This window comes from Bacillus rossius, chromosome 15 (genome assembly GCF_032445375.1).
Source record: "Bacillus rossius redtenbacheri isolate Brsri chromosome 15, Brsri_v3, whole genome shotgun sequence".
Lineage (NCBI taxonomy): Eukaryota > Metazoa > Arthropoda > Insecta > Phasmatodea > Bacillidae > Bacillus > Bacillus rossius.
The window spans coordinates 5839856-5865438 of record NC_086342.1 but is presented as its reverse complement, the minus strand read 5'-3'; the positions used below and the strand labels follow the sequence as shown (position 1 = coordinate 5865438).

At 34.6% G+C, this 25583-nt stretch overlaps 1 protein-coding gene across 2 annotated transcripts; it reads left to right on the top strand.

Moving 5' to 3' along the window:
* The first annotated feature begins 565 nt into the window (after window positions 1-565).
* Window positions 566-24272, top strand: LOC134539485 (palmitoyltransferase ZDHHC6). Of its 2 annotated transcripts, none has more exons than XM_063381558.1 (8): window positions 566-937; window positions 3836-4017; window positions 7571-7655; window positions 10614-10777; window positions 11975-12109; window positions 14977-15189; window positions 19489-19676; window positions 23265-24272. In XM_063381558.1, the coding sequence occupies exons 1-8, from the start codon at window positions 829-831 to the stop codon at window positions 23407-23409; spliced, it is 1221 nt and encodes a 406-aa protein (XP_063237628.1). In that variant the 5' UTR covers window positions 566-828; the 3' UTR covers window positions 23410-24272. The 2 variants fall into 2 exon arrangements, with proteins under 2 accessions (XP_063237628.1, XP_063237629.1); XM_063381559.1 differs by having other exon boundaries at window positions 608-937; window positions 3836-3977.
* Window positions 24273-25583: the final 1311 nt, after the last annotated feature.

The window sequence follows — 25583 nt, the reverse complement described above, 5'->3', positions numbered from 1 at the left end:
ATGTTCCTAAGTCAATACCTAACTGTGGCTTAAATACTTCCAACACATGCCAACTGTATGTTACCCAAGCAGTCTTGTTTTACACAGTGAAAGAAAGCCCAACGTAATAAAATTTGTCTCCATAGAATTGGGGCCATTTGTACACGAGAACATAAAAAAGTTTCCCCACACCAGCCTTATTTTAAAAAAATAATAATATTTATGGCTTATTGTTATAGACTTATGAAGATGTTAAGCGAACAAGAATAATAATGAATAGTAAATAATTGAGAAATTACTTTAGTTGTATTTGATTTTGCTGGTAAGAGCGAAACCTGCTGTAGGTAATTTAATTATAAACAACTGAAACTTGCAATCAATTTTCTTATTTTTTGTCAAAATCAGAAGTGTTTATTTTTCAGTTATCTAAGTATTTATTCACTTACTATTTTTTTTGCCAAATTGATACCACACTATCGATAGTATGAACATGTAATATCGATATGTGTAATCTATCGATATATCGTTGGTAGCAAACTATCGACACTACATTTTATTCCAACTATCGATACAATAAACATTTAATATCGATATATCGTTTCCATCTCTAATATGTAAAAAAAAAATACGTCTCGCTGTCTTCGGTAGCCTTCACGCGGTAAAATAATGTTATGATAAAATTAATAAAATGGTGTATTGGAGCGCAGAGGTTAGGTTAGGTACGGCAGCAGGAGCAAAATGCTTGAATGTTTGTGTGCGTAACACGCGACACTCCTAGGTTCTAGAGAATGCGTAGTTCAATCTTAAAATTGCGTTTGAAAAGGAACAATAAGAATATCATATTTGTGTATGCTTGGACTATTTCTAATATATTTTGCTCACGAGCCTTTTTTGTGGTATAAAATGTGTCGTGGCCCGTTCAAAAGAATATGTCATTGGGGCCCGATTACTGCTTTGGGTGAGTACTTGATGTAGGCAGAGGTTAATTTGTAATATTATTTCTTAGGTGCTCCAAAGATATTTCCTCCTCCTCTAACCGCTGAAACATCATATCTCTCTTCCCCCCCCCCCCCCCCCCCCCCCCGCAATTTCCTACCTCTTTAATACCATAACTTTTTTAAAAATAGTTTGTAGTTTTTAATTAAAAAAAATTGGTGCTATTCTGCTTCTAGAGCATCAGTGAAGATACAGCAGAAGGAAATTTTTTTTTCTTGGTGCATTTGCTGTTCCATAAGACAAATTATAACAATAATATTTTTTTCATATTTCCTAATAGATAATATTATTAAAATAATACTTATTTTAAATTTTGAATAAATCACAGTTTGTAAGAGGGTGTGCCCTCCGGGCTTAATCCGCTCATGCTCTGGGAATCCAAGTGGTGCAGATTTGTGTTAAAATTGAGAAATGAAATTCTTGGTCTGAGTATGGAAAGCCCCTTAGCTCCCCAATTACCTTGTGCATTCACAACAGATGTTCTTTTGGCAACCAAACACTTCAGTTTTCAGTATCGGGTTTCGGTATCGGCTTACAACTCTCAAGATGTTTCGTCATTGCAGAAATACTGATGCAGTTTGCCATAGGACAAGCCACTTGAATCCTTACGTATACTTGTGTGGACTTTCAATAACAGTTGGTGGCACTCTGTATTTACAAATAAAATAATTTTCACTTGTTAAACCATTTGAATGCATTCCTGCTTAATTTTTTTTAGATCATCTGGAAATGTGCACATAGAAAATGACCCTTAAAAATGTTTTTTTAATAAATTAATCTTAAACGGATCACTCGCATCTACCACTTAGGCAGTTCGGATGCATTTCGGATGCATTAAAAATGTTTTTTTAATAAATTAATCTTAAACGGATCACTCGCAGCTCTTGAATCCTACTCTAGGTGTCAAGGGTCAAAAATAAAATAATGCACAATAAATTAAAAATATTAACTTCTAAGTACCTAGTTGAAGTACCTGGCATTGCCCAAGCTAAACACATCATAATATAATGAATATCACTACTGAGCTTCAAGTCTGTATGACATACATTTGATAAACGGGATATTTTTATTTTAAAGTCCCATTGATTGCACAATCTCGGTTCCTCAAGGCTACGCATCAACAAAAAAAAACCCTGGACGCCAATCTTCAGCTTCATTTTGTGGGAAGACAGGTAACCCCTAGGCAAGACATCATGGACACATAAAATGATAGCTTGTAACAAATTCAAGGCAATGCAATCTATTTACAAAGTTTTAAACTAAACTGTTATTAGCAGCCACAAGCTTAACTAAGTAGATGGGTTTCACCAAGGAGAAAGAAAGGAAGTTGTCAGACCTTACTGTATGACTGTGTGGTAGACATAGAGAAGTGACACAAACTCATAAAACTGAATTTTTCCCATTTTCACTCCCATAGGAATGGAATTTCATAATTTTATGTAGCCTATGTCACTCTCCAGCCCATAAACTCTATATGCAAAAAATCATGTCTATCTGGCTCCGTTGCTGCGAGAGAGGACAAACAGACTAACATACTTTCGGATTTATGACATTAGTATGGTTGGTGTTAAAAAATTATACCCTTTAGATGGTTGTTTCACAAACTAAGTTTCCAGTATTGATACACATTGTAGTTTTATTTATATAATTATATGTTAAAAGTACAATATGTTGGGGAATGGCAACAGGATGGTAATGGAGGAAAAAATAAACCTAATAAACTTAAGAGGGGATTGGTGTTGAAGTTTTTAATTTACTGTATTTTCTTTAATATTTTTCCTCCAATATGAAATCTGTGAAATACTAAAGATTTGATGGTATATTTGATTAGCCCATCTGGTGTTTTTTTTCTTTCATTCATTTTATTGTCATTTCTTTAAATTTATCACAATACCTAGTGCTCTTGCATTTGACATTTCACCTCAAAAATTTTTCATGATTTATTCAGTTAGTGTTATCTAATATTGTTTAAATGTCACTGAAATGTTAATGACTATAATATAATCACTTGCACAATCTTTTACAGCTTTATAAAAATAGTTTGTAAATTTATGGTGACAAGATTGGCTACCAAACACCAAATGCATGAAAGCTACTCTAATAAATTTATGGGAAAATCCCTTAATAATAATAATAATAATAATAATAATAATAATAATAATAATAATAATACAGGGTTCTCAAGGGCAGGGTAAACTCAGGGCATTGAAAAGTGTCATCAAAATCTGAAAAAATATTGGCATGTTGTCAATATTAAGGACACATTGCATGAATAATTTTTTATACTAGGTAGTATCTTCATGTGTTAAAAACCAAATGTATTTTTATCATAAGAAGGAGCAAGATTAATTATATGGTGATATTTGTGATAAAACCACAAAACACAGCATAATTGTGGAAATGAAAGTAAATGCAGCATTTAGCACCGAAATTCAAGTTATAACATGGAATTAAGTATCATTTAACCAAATCTTAACAAAGAAACTTTCTAATGCTTGAAATTCATGTTATGTTATTATTTCCAGACAAAAAAATTGTACCAAAGTGCATGGATCTGAAGATATATTTTGTTTTATTTTGCATCTCTTATTGAATGCCAGCAAATATATATTTATTGGTTTGAAATTTATCTGTTTAATAGACAATTAATTACAAAATTTTTTGACTGTAAAAATGCAGAATGTAAATTTGATCATTATTTATTTTATTTATTTTTTATTATTATTTTATTTAAATAAAATAAAAAAAAAACAAACAAACAAAAGCACTGAAATCCTCTGTATTAAAAAAGAAACTGGACTAAAAATGAAACCACACAATCTCGTGAGCTGTTTGCAAGTGAAGGATCTGTCCCCCGCAGCGATCATCAAGGTGATCACGTTCGCGGCCGTGCACTGCTGCAGCATGTGGTGGCCGCCGGACGGCTCGGCCGCCGGGTTCCTGCACCTGTGCGTGTTCCTCCTGTTCAGCGGCCTCACCCTCTACCACTTCCTGAGTGCCATGTACGTGGGGCCCGGGTACCTGCCGCCCGGCTGGATGCCCGTGAGTCCTCTCTTGTCCCGGTGGATTACCACCGTTGTAACTGACGTGTTAAACCCTGAACCAGTAGTTTATTTTTGATGGGTAACATCATATCGATTTATATATATATATATATATATATATATATATATATATATATATATATATATATATATATATATATATCTTATCGAAATATATTTTGATCTAGTGATAAATCTCGTTCTACTATCGATATATCTCGATATATCGATAAATATTGATCTATCGATAAATCTTGATGTATCAATATATCTCGATTTTTATACATTGATTTTATATATCGATATATCTCAATTTTATATATATCAGTTTTATTTATATCGATATATATTAATTTATCGATATATTAATTTATCGATATAATTCAATTAATTGATATATTTTAATCTATCAATATATTTCTATTTATTGATATATTTCGATATATCTATGTATTTCGATGCATCATCTTGATCCATCAATATCTCGATTTTGGGATATATATATATCTTTCGATATCTCAATCTAGCAATAACTCGATCTAATGATTCTCGATAGCTCTCGGTGGTAATCTCCTCAATGGAACAGAAGTCGCACAGAATGGAAACGTGTGACCACAGTGCTGCCATGTGTGGCAGATGGCACAAACCAAAATTAACTAAACCAAAAGGAAAATTAGTATTATTAAGTGTTTAGTGAGTTTTAACAAGATGGGCAGTATTTTAATAAAATATTGTCAAAAATCAGGTCCAAAGATAGGATTTGGTATTTTTTCAAGTCTTTCTTTCTTTTTAACCTTTTTCTTCGCAAATCAAATGATTCAGTAGTTCACGTAGCTGCTCCGGCATCAAATTCTATCTGTGGTTGAGGAACCTATGTGTGATTTGTGTGATTTTAAAACACAAATTTGAGTATTTTTTTTCACACTCTTCATTAATTTAAAGAATTCTACGTATTATGTATATTTGCAATATGAAAATACAGGAATTTGATCGTTTAATTGTTGCACATCTTTGGCGAGTACGTACTGAAAGACTCGCTCACAATTTTTTTTTTTCATTAGTTTGTTCATTCTGTCATTCTTGTCGTTGCGAGCTGATTGGTCATTAATGTGGTTCTAGGACTTCTGTCCATTGGACTGGTTTTTTGAACGCGATATGGCCACGCAGCCTCTGCCTTTTCACCACTGTCTTGCGCACATCTGAGCTGGTCAAAAGAGATGTAGTCTCTCATCAGAACAAAGCAGAAATAAATATATAAATATGTTTATATACTGAAAGGCCTTCAATCAGGCACCAATCAAGTCGCTCGCGTTCAGATTTTTTTCAGGATGTACCGTAACACAATATATTTTATATGTGACTGCTAATATTACTCTCATGTTACTTGACTATCTTAAACTTGAGAGAAATGATTAAACAAGAATATTAATACATAGTATCACACTGATCAGCAAATCTATGCGTGTTGTAATAGGTCAAAGTACTGTAGTTCTTTCAGGGAAAAAGCAACATATATGTTCAAATTAGAAAAAACATTACCGATATCATTAAATTATTATTTATACTTGGTCCTTGTTGAAGAAAGACAAAAAATTACATAGTTTTAGTAATAATGAACATACAAGTCATTTAATGCAAAAGTGTATGTCTAAAGATCTCTTAAACGTGTTATGTAAGTTGCTTTCAATGTAATAAATTTACACTGTAAATAATAAAACAGTAAAACAATAATTTTTTTATGGCAGAATGACTATGTTATATAAAGTGCCGGATATAGATCAGACACATTAAAAATAGCAAACATTCATACAATTTAGGTCAATTTATAAGCCTTCAAAAATAATACTAATATTTTTAAATAATGAGGTTTGCTTCGGCTAGCTGTAGCTCAGTGGTAGTCACAAGAAACTTTCAATAGGATCACTGAGTGTGTGTGAGAACCAAAAATTACAGATAATAAGTTCAAAAATATGTTGTTTAACTCATAAAATATACGTGTTTAGTAAGTCTTATTGCTGATAGTCATGTTTTAACAGTGTTTATGATCAGGAGACACTCACACACAAGAAATATTGCTTATTTAATTGGTGCAATGTATGTGGATAAGTGAGGCGAAATGTGCAAAATAATGAACTCATGGAAATTGCTGCACACTTTACAGTATCACAGATAATCACAATGTTTTATTAATCAAAATCCTTAGTAAATTTACTAAAACCTCTTTGTTATTGTTGCTAATAGTCAAAACCCTTGTTTGCACATAAAAGTTAGTGGATTCAAACCACTTAATACTGTAGCAGTGCTCCATATTGTATGCTAAAACATTCTTTTTCAATAATATAAAGTGTTCTTAATTTAACAAAATGCTACTTCCTGATTTGTTGGAAAGCAGTGAGATTAAGCAATTTCCCAAATCAATATAACGATAGAAACTGTCAACAAATATGAGATAAGTGTCAAATAACACAGATTTAAAACAAAAGCATAATATAAAACTATTTCAGTTTACAATTATAATGGCCAATAGTCCTGAAAGGGGTCTGTGCATTGCGTTAACTTTCTAAAACAATAGTCATAGAGTTCTCGGTTTCATAGATATGGATTACATTTAAAAATAAATAATGCTTATAAAGTCATTATTAATAAAATGTAGGAAATAAAAATAATTAAGTAACATCTGTGTTAGCATTTGTTTTAGTACAAGGCAGAATACTGCTTTAGACGTCGGCTGTCGAGTGACATTATGCCCTGACAGCATTTTATAGTTTTCTTAGTGTTTATTGTTACTATCACTTTAATTATTTCAGAACAGTGTTTCCGGTTTTCTAACAATTTATTTTTCACATCTGCAGGTATATTTCCCAATTAATTTATTTGAAGAAAAGATCTAAATCATTGATGAAACAAGGTTTCCGGATACCATTTAAAACAGTAACACTCACATGTATTTTTTTTCCTTTCTGTAGAGTAGCTTACTATAACTTGTTTTAAATACCATTATACCGTATATTAGTTTTTTTGTTGTTAATTCCTGTTAAAACTTTGAGTTAATTGTTCCTTATTGCATTTATAATTAATGTCAAAATATAAATTCATTTTTTTAGAATAAAATATTAAGTTATGGTACAGTTTTGCATCACAAAAACACTCAACTACATACTTAACTTCATTTTAATATTTTACATCAAATTATTTGACTTTGGTTGTTGGGTACAGATTATTTATTTTTTATTTTGAAAATGTTTTCTCTTTGACTCTTTTAAAAATTGTAAACTTGTAGCTATATTGATTTTGGTAATATAAATGACAGATTTTTTGGACAGGAAATAATTTTGTAACACTTTTAAGTACATTATTTCTTTAAGTGAAGAGTTTGGAACCATTTTAATCTTTTGTGATGAATTTTTAATTTGGGGTATGACTTTTAGCTTCATTTAATATTTTTTTTGTAGCCAGTATCAGCTTTTTTCCGTGCATATTTATCTATTTCTATTTGTGGATTTTTGAAGTTTTGTACAAAATCTCTTGTACGTGTGATATTTTTTTTACAGGAGGTGACGGAGCATTGTGAGTTCCTGCAGTTTTGCAACACATGCGAGGGGTTCAAGGCTCCGCGTACGCACCACTGCAGGAAGTGTGAGTTATACTTGTAACATATCAGTTTGTACCCGGCTGAAAGATGAACTGATCCACTTGAGACAAAATACTCTTAAAAATAATTGTGAGTCCTTATCAAATTGTTCAATGACGTTCATAAATATTTTGGTTAAGCACCAGTCACAAAGTCAGGATGCTTGTCCTTCTGAAGAAAATATTCGCATTGAATAAATGGAAATAAATTATTTTTTTTTTCCCCTGGAACTTAACACTCAAAGTCCACCATTACACAATTTCCACATAATTCCACACAAGAACAGCACAAATGAATTTCCTCGCTTGTAATGCAAATTAATTTTAAGTTTGGACGCTGAAAAGTTCGTATAGAAAACTCGCGTTTCTTTGTTAAATGGCAGGCTTGCATCACGTCCACTGTACCGCCAGATGAAACAAACTCCTTGGGACAGCCGTCGACAAAACATTGCGTCAGTGTCGTGAACGAACGCGAACATTAAAGGTCTGAAAGATTGTAGTTCGTGGTTCCTAAATGTTTATGCACAGCACAGACTGGACCAGTGGTTTTTTAGTTATCTCTTTATTGTATAAGTGTATCTTTTTCAATCAAAATGTGACTATTTTGGTGAAATAAATATTTCAACTTCATATTTGCTAAACAGTACACATTTTTTGGATAAAGACAACAACATCGAAATCTCCTGTTTTATAATTGTGTATTCTTCTACAGCTTAATAATCAAATTACTTTTTCTACTCATCAATATGTATGTACGATCTATGTGTTTACCACGCAAGAAGGTAGGTAGGTACCAACCCACTTCAAATATAACTCAACACATACCTATGAATAACAAACAATGATCAAAATGTTTTATAGAGTTATCCTAAGTAAAATGAAATGAAAAATATTAGACTACTTAAAAGTCAATCAAATTATTACGATAATATAATGTAGTTACAATTATTGTTAATTTGGGAGTCGGTGTCAGCCAAGTATGCTAGTTTATTTGTTTTAATATACAATGGCAGCGAAAAGTAGGAACAGATTCGTGCAGCCGGCGTTCATCGATTTATAAGACGTTATCACATCAAAAAATATTTCTTAAAATATTATCTTATTGTTATTGTTAGGTATATTGTAGTGTTTCCTTGGCTGACACCGACTCCAAAAATAGTAACAATAATTGTAACTACATTATATTATCGTAATAATTTGATTGACTTTTAAGTAGTCTAATATTTTTCATTTCATTTTACTTATGAGAACTCTATAAAACATTTTGATCATTGTTTGTTATTCATAGGTATGTGTTGAGTTATATTTGAAGTGGGTTGGTACCTACCTACCTTCTTGCATGGTAAACACATAGATCGTACATACATATTGATGAGTAGAAAAAGTAATTTGATTATTAAGCTGTAGAAGAATACACAATTATTTTTTTACTTTTTAGTGCATATTATTTTGTGTTGGAATTGTTTATTTTGAAGTCGGTTTTTTTTTGTTAAAATGTTTGTTTATTTTTTTCATTGAACTAATTTGTCTGTGTGTACGTTAAATTTGATGACGAATCTATTGGGCTTAGGCTAAAAGATAGTAATGGTTGCATACCCATACCTCCATCTAGTACTACGTTTCAGGCATTAAGAGGTTACGGAGATGTGGAGCGCCGTATGCTGCCTCTAATATTAAGCTGGGCGGTTACAGTCCATAAACTACAGGGTACCACCCTCGAAAGAGCTGTAATCGACCTTGGTAAAAAAAACTTTGCAAAAGGTCAAATATATGTTGCACTAAGTCGTGTCAAAAGCTTGGAAGGCATAGCTTTATCAGATTTGGACGCCAACAAATTATTAAATAGACCACACGATGATAGATCGTTAACGGAAATAACAAGACTACGAAATCTGTTTTCCCACAATGAAGGTCACACATAATACACCTCGAGTAATGCAATGCAGCAACGAACGTAAACGCATTGGAATTTGATTATAGTAAGAAAATCTGCCACAGATCGCACCCTTGCTGTAAGCCGTTAAGGAGTTCCATTGATCATTATATTCGACTACGACAATTGCTTGACCATAACGTAGTTAAAATGTTCTGAGGTACCAAACCTAAAATTAATAAAGTACTTTTTTTTACTTTTTATTGCATTTTCATTTAAGTATATTATTTTGAAGTCAGTTTTTAGATTTTGTTAAAATATTATTTATTTGTACTTTTTAATTTAAGTTCGTAAATATAAATACAGGTATGAAGTTTTTTTTAATAATAATATATGTTAATGTGCTTCTTCATTATACAGATCATTATAGATTCATGTACCAGTATCGGCCCGTGTTAGTCGTGTCTTATCTGTGTCTTGAAGAACTACCTCTTGAAGTCACGTTTAACCAAATTAAATGAAATTAAAATAACAAACTTAAAAAAAAATGTTGCTATTGCTAATTAGCGCCATGGCAGGCTCCTAAGAATTGAAGAGTTCCGTTACTTTGTCATGGATCCCATGATCAGAACCTAACCAAACTCTCATTAAAATACCCTTGAAGTACGTCTTTTCCAATAAAAAAAAATTATCGAAATCGGTTGGCGTGATATTGAGTTATTCATCCTTTTGTCGCGCACACATTTAATGAAAATTTAAGACTTATATGGTTTTCTCATGGATGCCATTGTCAGAACTGGACCAAATTTAAATGGGACCACACGGGAAGCACCAGCTTTCAAATGAAAAAAGAATCATCAAAATCGGTTCACCCAGTCGAACGTACTGAGGTAACAAACATTAAAAAAAAAAAAAAAAAAAAAACATACAGTCGAATTGATAACCTCCTCTTTTATTTGAAGTCGGTTAAAAAAGGAAAGTGACCAAAAAATTAACACCATAAAGGTTTGTCCCGACTGTTAACCATAATCTGTAATGACCCTGCTGTTGACGAGACAGTAAACCAAGATTAATCGACTGATGGAAATCAGGTGGGCGGTGCGTGCAGAAGATGGATCACCACTGCCCGTGGATCAACAACTGCGTGGGCCACCGCAACCACGCCCACTTCACCGCCTTCCTGTTCTTCGCGGTGTGCGGCTGCCTGCAGGCCACCGTGGTGTTGGGCTGCTCCCTGTACCGGGCCTTGAACCGGGTGCGTCTGTGCTCTGCCCTCTTTCGGGGGGGCCGGTCCCTCGAGAGTAGACGTTTGTTTGCTCACAAAAGACGTTATACCTACTGTTGTGATCCATCTTGACAACTACTGTACTGTGAAGTTGCTATAGGAAATCAGGTTGGCACATACTTGACCCGTCATTCATGCAACCGTCGCGTGGATTCACAAAACGTTCTGTGACTCGTTGCTTGCACTCAGTGCCGCAGTCGTGTGTTTGTCTTTCAAATTGATCTTCCGCTTATTGTTAACAAACGGTGAATTGTGATCAGGTGTACTGTTTTCTTCCACACTTATTTATATTTACTGGATCGTAAAGAAAGATGGTAATGGTTGTCAGTTAGTTTTTTTTTAACATCTAAAGAAATAAGTATTCTTTTGTTTACATTCATTAAAAGGATTTCCTGTTAATAAATATTTTTAAGGCTTGGTGAAACTATTTTTGATTGATATTTTACTGACATTTTTTATTTTATTACAAACCACTTAATTTTTGTTGGAAATTGTTAAATATTGAAATAGTTTCTTTGTATAGTAGAAAATATAATTTGAAAATTACAGTTATCAGTCTTCCTGGCTGTGGAGAAGATGTTAGCTCGATTAGAGATAATAAGTAAAAAAAGGTTTATTTCAATTGTTGTTTTGGACATACGTCATTGTTGTTTTGCACTGTATGTCATAGAGAAAACACGAAGAACAGACAAAGATGGAAACACAGAAAACAAGCCAAAATCAGCCGACGTCAAATGTAAATTGCATAGATATCACAGAGATCTTACATGGGAGGAATTAGAACAATATCACAGCATAGACGAACACAGTGGGCCGACAGTGGCAACAAAAACCAGTAAATACAGACTTACATCAATCTTGGACAAAACAGCAATAGACAGAGGAAGGAACCCGAGTATGATACTAAACAGATCATCTGGACAACACAATGACTATACAGCGATAAAATCTAACAGGTATTCTGACAAGAAGATGTTGTTTTCTACGTGTGTGCGTAGTCACTTCTCTTTGTCCGTTTTTCGGGGTTTCTCTATGACTTACAGTGCAAAATACCAATGGTGTATGCCCAACAAAAAAAAAAAAAAAAAAAAAAAATTCAAGTCTTTACCTTTGCAAGAACCGCTCAAAGAAGGTAAAAAAATGGTTGAGTGGCGGTGTCCTCCCCAGGTGTGGTACCTGTACTACGGGACGGGGGCGGAGCCCATGGTGTACCTGTCCGTGTGGATGCTTGTGCTGTGCGTCTTCTCGCTGGGGCTGGCCATCGGGGTGGTGCTGGCCGTGGGCATGCTCCTCGTCATACAGGTGAGCGTCGGCCCGGCGAGGAGATCTTTCTGATTTGAAGTTCGTGAAATACGCTGTTTTTAAGTTTCAGGTTTCCTACACACAGGGAAAACTGTGGAGATTTAAAATGTCTCTTTAAAACCCTGGAAAACACGGGGAGATCGAGAAAACCTCGGTTCTTTGAATGGTTCCTCTCAAAGGGGAAGGTTGATTTAAGATTGGTTTTTTTTTTGTACGTACACCGGTGCTAGGGACAAGGTTTTATGGTTTTATTTTCAGAACAATGTCATTTTCTAAACAGGAGGTTTCTGTGTTATTTTGTTATGAAATCCGTTTATTAGAAAAGATAGAATATTACTGAAGAGATTTGATATTAAATTGTTTCATGATGTTTATTTCTACAAAACAGTTTTATTTTGACTGATACATATGAATACGAATATCAAATTTAATCGCAAATAGGAATATTGAATTCAAATATTAAGAATGAGAATTGGAATCTCACTAAAAAAATTTTTTTAGTATTATGTAAAAATTTCTGGTAAATTAGATAAAGAATATTTAAGTGAAAGGTAGGTTAAGTCAGATCAGCTACAATAATTATATGGAAACTGTTTATTAAAATTATTAAATTATGAAATATATATATATATTTTTTTGATAATGCAGATAACCAACTCACCAACCTTTTTCAGTTACTATTTGTATTTTCCACAACCTGCTACTCTACCTACATTTAATTTCAAAATATTTTTGTGAACCCCAGTACAATCTATTTCAAGAAAATTGTGTATCATTTTTAAAATTAGTGATTGACACTATTTTTGCTTTTTTCATCTGGAATATTATTCTCGTTTATGTATATATTTTTGAGTCGCAACGTCTGTTTCTTTATAGATATTTACAGTAAGTAAACTGATACTGTTTCTTTATAGATAATTACAGTAAGTAAACTGCTACTGTACCACAAGGTGTTAAATCGATTGTGATGATAGATTTATACGCTGTTGAAACTATGACGATTACCTACTTCTTTTAATGCCCATCTCAGTGGAGTGTCCGTATTTATTGGTGTTATAGTTAATGGTTGTTGATGTTAGTTTATTTTTTCCTACTTCTGGTGCGTGTGACGAAAAGAATACAAATAATACTTTGTTTTCAAGTTTTGAAATCACAAATATACAGGGTTTTGAATTGTTTTTGCGATTTTTTCCGTTACAGTTTAGCTAGACAGTAGCAAAAAAGAAAAAAAGTTGAATAATTGTTGCATGTGCAAAAATGTTGCTTATTGTTCATGTTTTAAATTATGAAATCCTGTTTGACATCAAGAAGGGGGATAGTTAGGGGGGAAAGAGGCCTGGTGGATGCAGAGGAGTTGGACAGCGTGGAGGTGGAAACGGAAGAGCAAAAGTACGAGGAGGCAATGAACACGTGAGGGCGGTAGTAATAAACTGTAGAAGTGTATATAAGACATATTCTGGAGCATAGTGAGCGGATATTGTTGTAGCGGCAGAGACTTGGTTAGATGAGGAAAATGGGAATGGGGGAACTGAGGAGGGTTAACTGTGAGTTATTTTGAAGGGACAGGAATAGAAAAAAGGGGGGTGATGGTATGCTTGCGAGAAGGACTTACGGGTAGGGTTGAACGGGTGAGTGATAAGACAGGAGTGTTAGAGGTTTGGGATGGCAGATAAGGCTACTGGCGGTGTATAGGCCACCAGGGCAAGGGGAAGAAACTATTCTAGAGTTCAGGAATAGACTGGACAGGCTAGCAGAGGAGAGTTGGGGACCTCAACTTGTCAGGGACCGGAGGAGATGATGGCGAGGGAGCAGAGATGGGCATCCAAATTGGTAAATAGAGGACTGGAGCAGGTGGTGGGGGAGAACGCCTGAATGGGTAATTGTAGAGGAGAGGAGGGGAATGGAACTCTGATAAATGTGGTACTGGTGAGATGAGTGGAGGCATATTAAGCAGTATGGTGGTGGAGGGGATCAGTAACCACAGGCTGCCGGTGGTGTGGTTTGAAATGGGACGGTGAGTAAATAAGGAAAAGAGGGAGAAAGTGCGTAAAATATGGGGTAGGGCGCATAAAGTGGGGGCAGAAGCATATCTGAAGAGGAAGTATTGTAGATGGGTAAAGATTATGGGACGCCTTGAGAGACTTACTAGAGCAGATGGTGGAGGGTTTTGTGCCTAGAAGGAGGGTAGGGAAAGGGGGTGATCCTACCTACTATGGGAGGGAGATGAGAACCTTAAAGAAAAAGTTTAGGAGGAAAGGAGGGGAAGAGATAAAGGAGTTGGGTAAGGAACTGGAGAGGCAAGGGATGCGTACATGGATAGGCTGATGGGTGAAAGGGGGGAAAGGAAATGGGGCGAACCTTTACAGCTATTTGCGAAGGGTGAAGGGAGAGGAAGGAATAGCGATGGTCACGGGAAGAGAGGGGCAGGAATGTACGAACAGGGAGAAGGCAAATTTGCTACAGGAGCAGTACCTATTTTTTGTTTGTAAGGGGAGAGGTATGGGAGTATCGGAAAGTAGTAAACATAGTAAAACAGAGAGGTTTAGAGATAACTAGAGCAGATGGACATAGAGATTAAGAATGATATAGGGGGGGGGGGGGGGGTTCAGAATAGACATTAATTTATAAAAAAGGCCCCAGGAAGAAATTCCATTTTCTACATTTAAAATTTAAATTTGTAGGGCTGGGGACGTCTTGCGATTTCCATGCGTTTTAAAGGTAAAAATTTACTTGTGTGTTGCGTTATCGTGTCGTTGCACTCCTTGCTTTGTTTATGAACCTGGCCTAATGGCTGATCACGCCCATCACAACTGATGGTGGCCACACGGTCGGGACCGGGGACCCTGAAGGACAGTGTGTGCTTGCAGCTGCGAGGGATCCACCGCAACCGGACGGCCGTGGAGGACTGGATCGTGGAGAAGGCGCGGGCCCGCCGGGGCGCCGCCGACCCCCCCTTCGTGCACCCCTACGACCTGGGCTGGAGGGACAACTGCCGGCAGGTGCTGAGCTGCAGCTGCGACCCCCGGGGCGACGGTCTTAGCTGGCCGGTGCGGGACGGCTGCGACCAGTTCACCATCACCGTGAGTGCCCTCGCCCAGCTCAGTTTCACTTGCTGTCGGTTTTATTGCAAAGCTTCACGTTCCTTGTGAAGCTTTAAAACACTGGAACCCTAAGATTTGCCCATGAAAATATATAGTCTTTTTTTGTTGTATATATGTTTTGCTTCAATAAATCAGGTTACTTAAAAAAATATAAAGATGGCACTCTCTTTCCTTTTAGGAATGCTGAATATGAATATTATGCCCAGTTATTTTAAAATTAACCATTTGGTTAATCACTTAATGCTAAATGTTGATATTATGCAGATTTATTCTAAAATTGATCATTTGGTTTGTCACGTAATAAGTTCAAACATTGCAAACATTAAACAATAATTATTTTTGCTGAAATCCTTTACTTTACAAATTAAGTGTAATACAGTTTCGCCAAGAACATTATTTGCAGTTTATTCGACTTGACGAATAATCCAAACATTCAATTTGATATTTGCTTTGCATCAATAAACTAGTATTTGCACAGGCCTAATGTGCATTCTTGTGAATCAGTAACATTGGAAATTTAATTTAAAAAAAATTTTCTTAGCACACAAAAGGTTGAAGGAAATTTCCATACACTCCTTTAAGCAAATTTTTTTTATCAGGAGTAGAATGTGATTTATTGCATATAGCGGTCAATATTTGTACAGTAGAACCCTTTTATAACGAATCTGAAGGGAGTAGTTTATATGTTCACTATAGAGGGGAAACTTTATATCTGGGAAAACTTTTATATTGGCAATAAATACTCAAAAGTCAAATCTTAACTACACATAGGCCTAAGCCAAGAAAAGAACGAATGAAAATACTCAAAGCAACAGTTTTATGAGCAAATGCAGATATTATTTTTAATGAACTACACATGTACAAACTTTCTATTACCTAATGGTTCTTGGACATCTGCATATTATCCTTTTTCAGGCATTTAATACTCTGTGATGTTTTCGCAGCTTGAGAAAGAAGATTGTTCAGCTTGTTTAATATTGTACTTAATGTGGATGTTGCAATTCCCAGTTCCTTTGCTATTAACACGTGCGGGACAGTGGGGTTGGAGTCTACCTTTTCAATAATGTCCAGTTTATCTCGCACAGATAATGCCTTATGTTTTTTACCGCGTTTTTCACCCTTTTTTATGTACGTATTTCTTATTGAAGCACATTTGCAGCTTAATAACATGAAATTATTTTTACAGTCAAAAGTAAATAAACGAAAAATAAGTCTGGCGCATCAAAGATCACTACTTATCATTTAGTATCGCAGTTGCTAAAGCTGGAACGAAATTTTCTCACTTTCTATGGAAAAATTTAGTCCACAAAGTTCTATCTAGTGGTAGTCTTACGAACCTTACTCGATCAAAATGTCCGAAACGTGAACGATAAAAATGAGACGTAAAAATATTGAATTTGGTGCTATAATGTATATACATATTTGTGTGGCGGTAATTTATGTTTAATTATGATAACATATTAAATGTACATGCGTTCCCCCATTCTTTAACTATGCAGGGAAAACTATTTTTTTATTTTCATGAAACTGATCACCATTTTTGGCTACACGTAGCCTACCGAGGCCACTCGAATACGACTTGTTTATAATATGAGCAGTGGACAATAGAGTAGCGTATTGCGGAGAAAAACTTCAATATGATCCAGAATAGACGTTTTGTGAAAAAAACTTGTAATTATATGAAAATATTTGAGATAAATGTGCATTATGTCGGCAAAATTTGTTCATGGTACATGGGAAAACGTATCAACATTGACAAAAGTTGTGCGCTATATCCAATAAATTAATATGTAACCTCACATCATTTTGCCGGGAATGAGACGGAAATTCACAATTAACGGGAATTCATTATAGGCGGGTTCACTATAAATGGGTTCTACTGTAATTAGATAATAGCAAAAAATGCAACTTATAAAAAAGAAAGTTTAAAGGATTTGAAACCTTCATTGTGATATTTCACATTACGTTTATATAATAATATTAACTAGAGATGTACAAACCTGCAAATTTTTAAGTTGAGTCGAGTCGAGTCAAATTTTACAATAATTAGTTCGAGTCGATTCGAGTCGAGTTTGTAGATCATAAATTCAAGTCGAGTCGATTCTGAATTTTTATTTGAATCTTTGACACTTAAGTCGAGCTTGAATATTTGCACTTTATTGCTAAGAGTCCTTAGATGGTTGTCTTGTTACATCATGGCCCACTTAATCAAATATATTTAAAATACAAGTATTAATACAAATAATTCATTTAGGTTAAATTCTTAACTGATATAATACAATTCAATAATTGAGGTATAGAGCATAGAATAAAAGTATTTTCAAAATTTTTAAATTTTATTTAACAAATATCGCCCAACTGTGAAAACTAAAAAATTCGATATCTCCTAAAGTATTTGAAATTTCTTATATCCGCCGGCTTTAATGAAAAGAGGAATTTAAAGAGCATATAATAAAAGTATTTTCAGATTTTTAACATTTTTTTTTTCGCAAATACCGCTCAACTACATATTTACCTTATTTTGAACCGAATGAGTTAGCTGCGGCCTGTAGCATTCACGAGTCAATAAAAAACTTTGAATATAATTTAGGCTTGTTGGCGCGAAGGTTAGGGTAAGTTTCACACATCATTAGAACATTTTTGAAAACTTTCACTTATGGGAAGTGTAAGGCCGTGCTACAATTGGCGCAACATTACAATAAACGTTCCCATAACAAATATAATACATTTAAAGATTATTGCTACAACACTAACGCCGTTACGTTGCCGACCAATCGCAAGCTGGCACTTCCAACCAATACATGCTTTTGTATTTGTATTGAATAGTTACACTTTATAAAATACTTTATACTTCATAATTAATTTTAACTTGCCACTTAACTTGGATAGCAAACAATTATACAAAACGCAATCTCGCCGAACGTAATAGTGTAAACAAACACGGAAAAAAAATTCATGTTCGCCAACCTATACTTCCTAAAATTAGTGGAGCAAAGTTTATTTTAAATGCAATTTCGTGATTGGTGGCGTATCAGTCGCAAACATGCGCACAAATATAACGCTACCATTAATTTATTATTGTAACGTTGCGCCGATTGTAGCATGGATTTACTAAAAAAAAAAGTAATATTCCTGCCGATATTATGATTATAAAATTTTATTCGTGTTTTGTTTATTAAAAATGTGTTCGTCTTCTTTGCTATGTGGTCACACCTGTTAAGTTGGCAATATGTAAAAATAAAATATAAATAATATGGCCGATTGTCGTCATTGTTTGTAAGTACGTGTTTCGGTCTTACGTACGTAATTTTTAGTGTCGGCCGAAGTCACGTAAGGAGATATTAAGAATTTATTGTAATTCAATTTTATTATATTTTATCAAAGAGTTTTACCCGAATTTCCTTTCGAGTTTCGCCCCGTCGAGTGAAATAAACTGGAATGGCGAGCCGAGGCGAGCTGAAGCTACTCGCTCGACTCGACTCGAATTTTCGAGTCTCGGCCCATCACTAATATTAACTTATATTTTTAAAAGATTGTCTTTGAAAACTACTGCAGTCGTCTTATGTCTTCTGTGATAACGCCAAACACAATTTGGAGTTATTCCATATGATTTCATTTTTAAGTTTTCATTAATCAAGTCACCCTTGCATATCAATACAGTATTATTTTAATTTTCTAATAATATGAAGTACGCCTGATCTTTTCAGAATTGGTGTAGCTCAGTTTGTGAAAATGCATAGTCTTATTTTACACCAAATTTTATTTATCAACAGAAATATGAAATTTTTACAAAAAAAATATTATAATGTTGTTTTTCACCAATTTTTTGGGGTCCTTACATATACTTAAATGAAAGATGTATAAACTCTGTTAAAAATGACCACGAGGCAATGTAAACAATTTTTTTGGCTGAAAAGTTGTTGAAAAAAATATTCAGTGTTTTTATTTTGTAATGTATAAATTAATATAATTTTATCTTTCATCCAGATGAATAGGGTAAGTGGTAAAAGTAAAGAAAACTTATAATATAATGCACTTTTTCTTCGCAATAAATAGGTAAATAATTTTCATTGTGTTATTGCTGGAAAGTGTATTTTAATTTTATTTTTTACAACAAATAAGCCAGCTTACACAGTTGGGTGAGGAAAATTTGAGCCAAAAATTTGCGGGTTAAACAAACGCTTTCCTTAAGTGGTCTCAGTTGTGCAACCCAGCCTTAGTGTTCATCGATACAGTATTCCTGTGCTCCCTCCAAGTGGTCCTGGCACGCTGTTTCAGCGCGAGCAGAAGCAGCAGAAGCTGGAGAAGCGGCAGCGGACGCGGGTGTACACCGTGCACACGCCGTTCTCGGGCGCCTGGTTTCCCGTCTCGCACGGCTGGCAGGTCCTGTGCCACCCGCCGTTCACAGACGAGTCCCGCATACGCCTGCGCCGCGGGGACACCATTCACGTCACGCGATGGAGGAGGTGGTTGTTGTTGTTGTAGCACAGTGTGCAGTTGATGGTGAATTACGATGAAGCCGAAATAAGACGTCAATACACCATATACAGTAAAACCTCTTACAACGAACTCCTCATTATAATGAATCAGTTGTTTGGTCCCACCAAAACGCCATGTATTTGTACCTCAAAATAACGAAGTATTTTTTTCATATTTCCACCAAAAACCCCCGCTACAGCGAAAGCACAATTAAAAATTTCCTTAGAATTTTCATATTTATACAATTTGCTTCGTTAATATTACGTTTCGGTAAACAAACACAAATATTCCCGCATCTTATAATATTGGCTTACTTTGACCATAGAACTATTGACGTATTGAAACGCACTTCGAAGCTAACTCATTGCACCACCACTAGCGGGAAAAAAAAATTAACTTCGATTAATCTATGTTCCGAACTTTGCCAAGAAAATTTGTCACAAATTCCACCTACCAAAGTTACATCTGTTTCTGTGGAAATACGCGTTAGTTTGTTTGTTATCATGAATGCCAATATTTATTTTAGATTCTGTGGAAGTTTTACTTATTTAAAATTCGCAGGAGTCTAGAGTTGTTTTCTAATTGTGGTAAAATAAATTCTACTTAGAGTATTTTATTGTTTGGAGGTTAGCTTTGATGAATTACTTTTGTTTACATACGAAGTAGGTTATGGATGCACAAAACCATGTGCGATGATTAGGACGAATTTTAACTTTTTTCTGTGCTATAATTATTTTTTGTTTACAATAATGAATTAAAAAAAAAGAATGCAATATATTTTACCACAAAATTAAAAATTCTGTAGCCTATGGTGTTGGTTAGGGGGGCAGAAAAGTTTGTCTTAGTAAAAAAAAAATTTACAGGCTTGCATAGTTGTCACTTTGATGCAAAATAAATTATTTCTCCATTTCATTTAACAGTAAAAGTTTTTGCTTGGCAAGCGGCCCTTAGCGTCATGCATTCAATTCTTTTTAATTTCTTTTTTTGTATACATATCACTTGTAGTTTTGAATTCACCTCGTTATAAAGAAACCTCACTATAACAAACACACCCGAAATCAGTCCCTTCAAGTTTGTTATACTGAGGTTTTACTGTATTTGGAATAAATGAAATAAATATGTGAAGTATTTTTGTGTTCGAAAAATGAGCTACTGATAACTGTGGCAAGATTAAAAAGAAGTAAATGTTTTCCAATTTCTTTTGTATTAAATGTGGTACAAACATAATGCTAAAAAAATTACACTTTAATTGAATTTAGTATCTAAAAGATTACGTATTTGTCATTAGAGTTGAGTTGTAATTGAAAATACAGATTGATTTCATTATTTTAATTGCATTTCTTTGCTTTGTGGTGCATTGTTTTATATGGTGTATTGACATTCTTTTCGGTGTTATCCCCATTCACCATATAATATTGTTCTACCAATTTGTATTTGTTTTCTACCCAGAAGTCCTGACTTGTTATTTAAAACTAGGAGATTTTAAGTCGCCTTTTGAATAATGGTGAATATAACAAACATTTTAATCTGAGGTATCAACCGATAATTTTAGCAGCAAGATATTGACCACAAAAGAAGAATATAATATAAATATTCAAAAGAAATAATTAAAAAAAAAAAAAAATCAGACAAAAAAATGCAACGAACAGTTTTTTTTTACAATAAAATTTGATGGTATAAGCATATTTAAAACAAAGATTTTTGAAAGATCATAAGTACAAAATTCAAAATGTCAGCAAAAGATTACCATTAACTGAAAGTTGGGTTTCCAAAAAAAGGGGAAAATTTTCATCTTGAGCAAAAACTTTCTGGGATAAAAACTTTTTTTTTTTTGTAATTATGAGCGTAGTTTATTCGTAAGGCACCCATTGAAAAACGATGAATATAACTAGGGCCAATGAAAAATGGTAAATAAAAAAGGCCCATTTCGGTGAATAAAAAGAGTTATTTCGGTGCAAAAAAAAAATTGTTTAGTTAAAAAAAATAACTATTTCGTCATTATAATTTTATACACATGTATATGTTTGATGGAATAATTGCTTTATTTGGTCAAATTTTATCAAAAACATTGTTTTGAAGTACATGCACATCTAAAATTTAGCACGCTGCATTTGTAATTAAAATTCTCAAGATTACATACAAAAAAAATCGGAAACTGATCAGAAACGTTAGTGTCTCAAGTCCATTTTGACTATCTCTGAAAATCAGCTATTATATATTTCCTGCAAACTAGTCCCCACCAAAACACTGTACTTATTCAACATTACAGAGTATTGTTTTTTTTATTTGTTTACGTTTTTCACCGCCTCAACTGCGTGTGCGGTATTTGTTCATGTATATGTTGGCACTCTTGGCCGGCATTTATTTTTGTGCATTGCCGTGACAACTACGAAAATAAATAGTCGCCTCGGCTAGGACGCCCATATACAACAATTAGCATTTTGACAGTTATGATTTGATTGGCTAATATGGAAGTGACGCTATTTTTCTGGACTGCGTTTGGCCGATTCAGAGAAAGGAACAAAGATTGAGTTAAGGCCTATCGACGATTGCGTCACCAGACGCATTTGCGGTCAGCAAAATAATGTAATTTTTGCCGTTTTATGGCCTATTACGTCTCGTAGGAACGTATGCGACGACGGAGACTGAGTAGGCGTACGTCTGGATGTAATAATTTTCATTCGTGAAATATATGGTTCTAGAGTAACTTGATGCTTAGTTCCAGTGCGATGCTCGAAATTTACAGTGTTTTTCACACGTGTATTTTATTTTCCAATCGACTTGCACATCATGATGCCTTTTTCTTTACTGAACACGTAAAATCCTTTGTCGTCAAATTCTTTAGCTCTTTCGAAAACACAACTTTCGGCATTTTATATGTTTATCCAGTGCCCATGGTAATACGTATGACCAAAATGACACAAAAACTTTAACGGAAAACGATCATAGATGCGGAAGAGAGACATATTGCATCCACTCGGAAATAAAGAACTAAAACTCGACAGACACACACTCGTGAAAACAAAATCATAGAACATTTCGACACTCGTAACTACCAACGCCATCTGTGATTTGTCCACCAGTAGCTAAGTGATAATGTTTATTGCTACACTCTACTCTATGGGTGCTAGAGAAAAACAAAAGCAAAGATGGCGTCTCACATATAACCTCTTGGAATAATAAACGTTTTGTGCAGGTTCCAGAATGTTTCAACGTGATCTTTCGCGATAAAAAATGTTAATTTTGCGCGAATATCGCGATTTCGTCATATTTCGTGAAAAACTACGGATTTCGCGCATCACAGCAAATTTCGTTAAAACGAAATGCAGTATATTAACGTCTTATCACTACCAAGTAAGGTTATTTGTATTACACTTCATGTGCAAGTGATTTTTTTTAAATTTCGCGATTTCGTCATTAACGAAATTTGACTACCCCTAAATATAACACACACACTTTAAAGGTATTGTTCCAGTTTTTTGTAAACTGTTCATCTATTTTCACACTTCTCTATGGAGTAAGCTAGGTGTCTCCTAGGGGTTGCAGAGCCGGTGATGACGAGCGCTGTGTTCCAGGCACTGGCTGTTCGGGGAGAAGGTGGCGCCCGGCACAGAGGACGGCTCCGACAGCGCCTCTCGCGTCAGGGGCTGGTTCCCGAGGGCGTGCGTGTGCGAGGTGATGGACGGCACGGCGGACAGCGCCGACAAGAAGGTGAACTGAGCTGCGTCCCGTCCCGGACGTTCACCGTCACTCGAGCCGACGCGCGCCGTCCGCCCACTGGCTAGTTTCGGTCGGAGCTTCCTAGGCCACGCGTAGCGGCGTCCTGCCAAGTACCCTGGAACCTTCAGCTTGTGTGTCTAGTTTGAATGCTAAAACCCAGGGGAAAATATTTGTAGGCCAAGTAAAACCAAGAGAGTAGATTAGAAATTTGATTTTTTTTTTTTTTTTTTTAATAACCTTCAAGCTCTTGATAGTAACTTATTCTTAGTTCATATTAAAAAAAAGACTGCACAAAGTAAGGAAACCTTGTTATAAGCTCTTTATAAGAAATGTGCAGTTTCTTTTATAAATTAAAATAAGGGGGAAAAAAAAAAAAGCCTCAGTTTTGGTGAGGATATTCAACAAATTGTCCATAACTTATTGCTGTCCATCTCGTGTCTAAGTAGGTTTTCCTTGTTGAGCAACCTAATACGTTTAGTCTTGTCTGGACGCCTTCATGCTGACTGGCATCATTTGATTTGGCCACGACGCCAGCTTAACATAGTCCTTTAAAGTCTGAGAATTGGGTCACAGTTATTGGTAGGGAGTGTGATGAGTCAATTTTTAAGTGCTGAGTTAGTTTAGTTTCAAATAAGGAATATTATTATGTACATAATAGACAAGCGTGTGTGTGGATCGAGGAGTATCTCGTAGTAGCTCAAGTAATTTAAGGATGTGGATTCTTCTGAAAAGTTGGTCACATTTTGTATGCTTGAGTACGATGTAGTGTATTTTGCTGTGATGTAAAAGAAACAGTATTTTATGTTTTGTAATAGTGTTTTCGCAAAAAAAAAACCTCTATTGGAATAAAATCAAGTTATGTACTAGTGTTTGATTTTTCAAATGTACCACCTGTATGTTAAGCTTACCTACCTGTTGCATTTTGAGATGTGATGGACCTTATAAATCAGTCTTTAATTTGAAACAAGGGAATTGCACAAGCCCCTCCCTTTCAAAATAAAATATTGAATTCACTTTAAATTCCTCGCACACAATGCAAGAAAAAAAACTTCATATACTTAATGGTTTACAACTATGTATATATAGAGGAAAAACAGATGAATTCTGAAATGATTTACAAAAAAAAAAAAAATGTACTTATTTAATTAAGGATTGGGCAGGTAATTATAGAACACAAAAGCTGAGAAGTAACCCCCCCCCCCTCCCCTCTTTGTAATGTGTCCTGAAAACACCATAATTGTAAACTACTGGATGTTTGCCACCAGGCCAGGCTCGGCTCTGAATGGCATTTAAATTATTGCTTACGGAAGGTTTCAATGTCAAAAACAGTTGTTTTAGCATCCCCCCCTACAATCACTGCTTACACAGAAAGGAGAATAAAGGAAAGTGTCTGAAAAAATGGATTTGTCAAATATAGCAATCTTCAAACGCCAACCAAAATATTACCTTTGTGTAATGGAATCAGCAGCAATGCTAGGAGAGACATGTTCGCAAAAAGCAATGAAAACAGTGTCGAGCATGAATATATAATATAATTATTTGCAAAATGACGGGCACATCAGTGGTAAATAAAAATAAGGAATTTGGTCATCATAAATACAGAGTAAAATTTCATCATTTACAATGATTAAAGATGTAATGAATAGAAAGACTAGCAATAAAAGCAAATTTATTGAAGTATGTATTTAAATGCTCTACATTTATAACTTCCTGGTCAGATGCTTGATTCTACTGTCTAGTTAATAATAATACCTCTTCCTTTTTACTGACTCCCTGGTAGAATGAAACTGAAGTGGTTGTTTACAGTGAAATAAAATTGATTGATTGCAAATTATTTTCATAGCAAGATAATGCAAGTAAGCATTGTCACTGTTGTGCTAATAAAGAAGAAAACAATTACATTTGTGTTTTTCATGGGTGTAGTGCATCTGTAAAAAAAAAAGTAAATCTAATAACATAGTTTTTTTATTCTGTAATTTTTTAATGATTGTGAAATTATATGTATTAGTGTATGATTTAGACACCAGCTTTTTCAAACAAACCACAAAATGATATCTGCGAGATCTCGCAAGCCACAGATTAAAATAGTACCATGGGCAAGATAGGTCCCCAACTTCCATTATCAACCATTTTTCGTATATAGTTTTTAATCTAATATAAAAAAATTGCCTCCG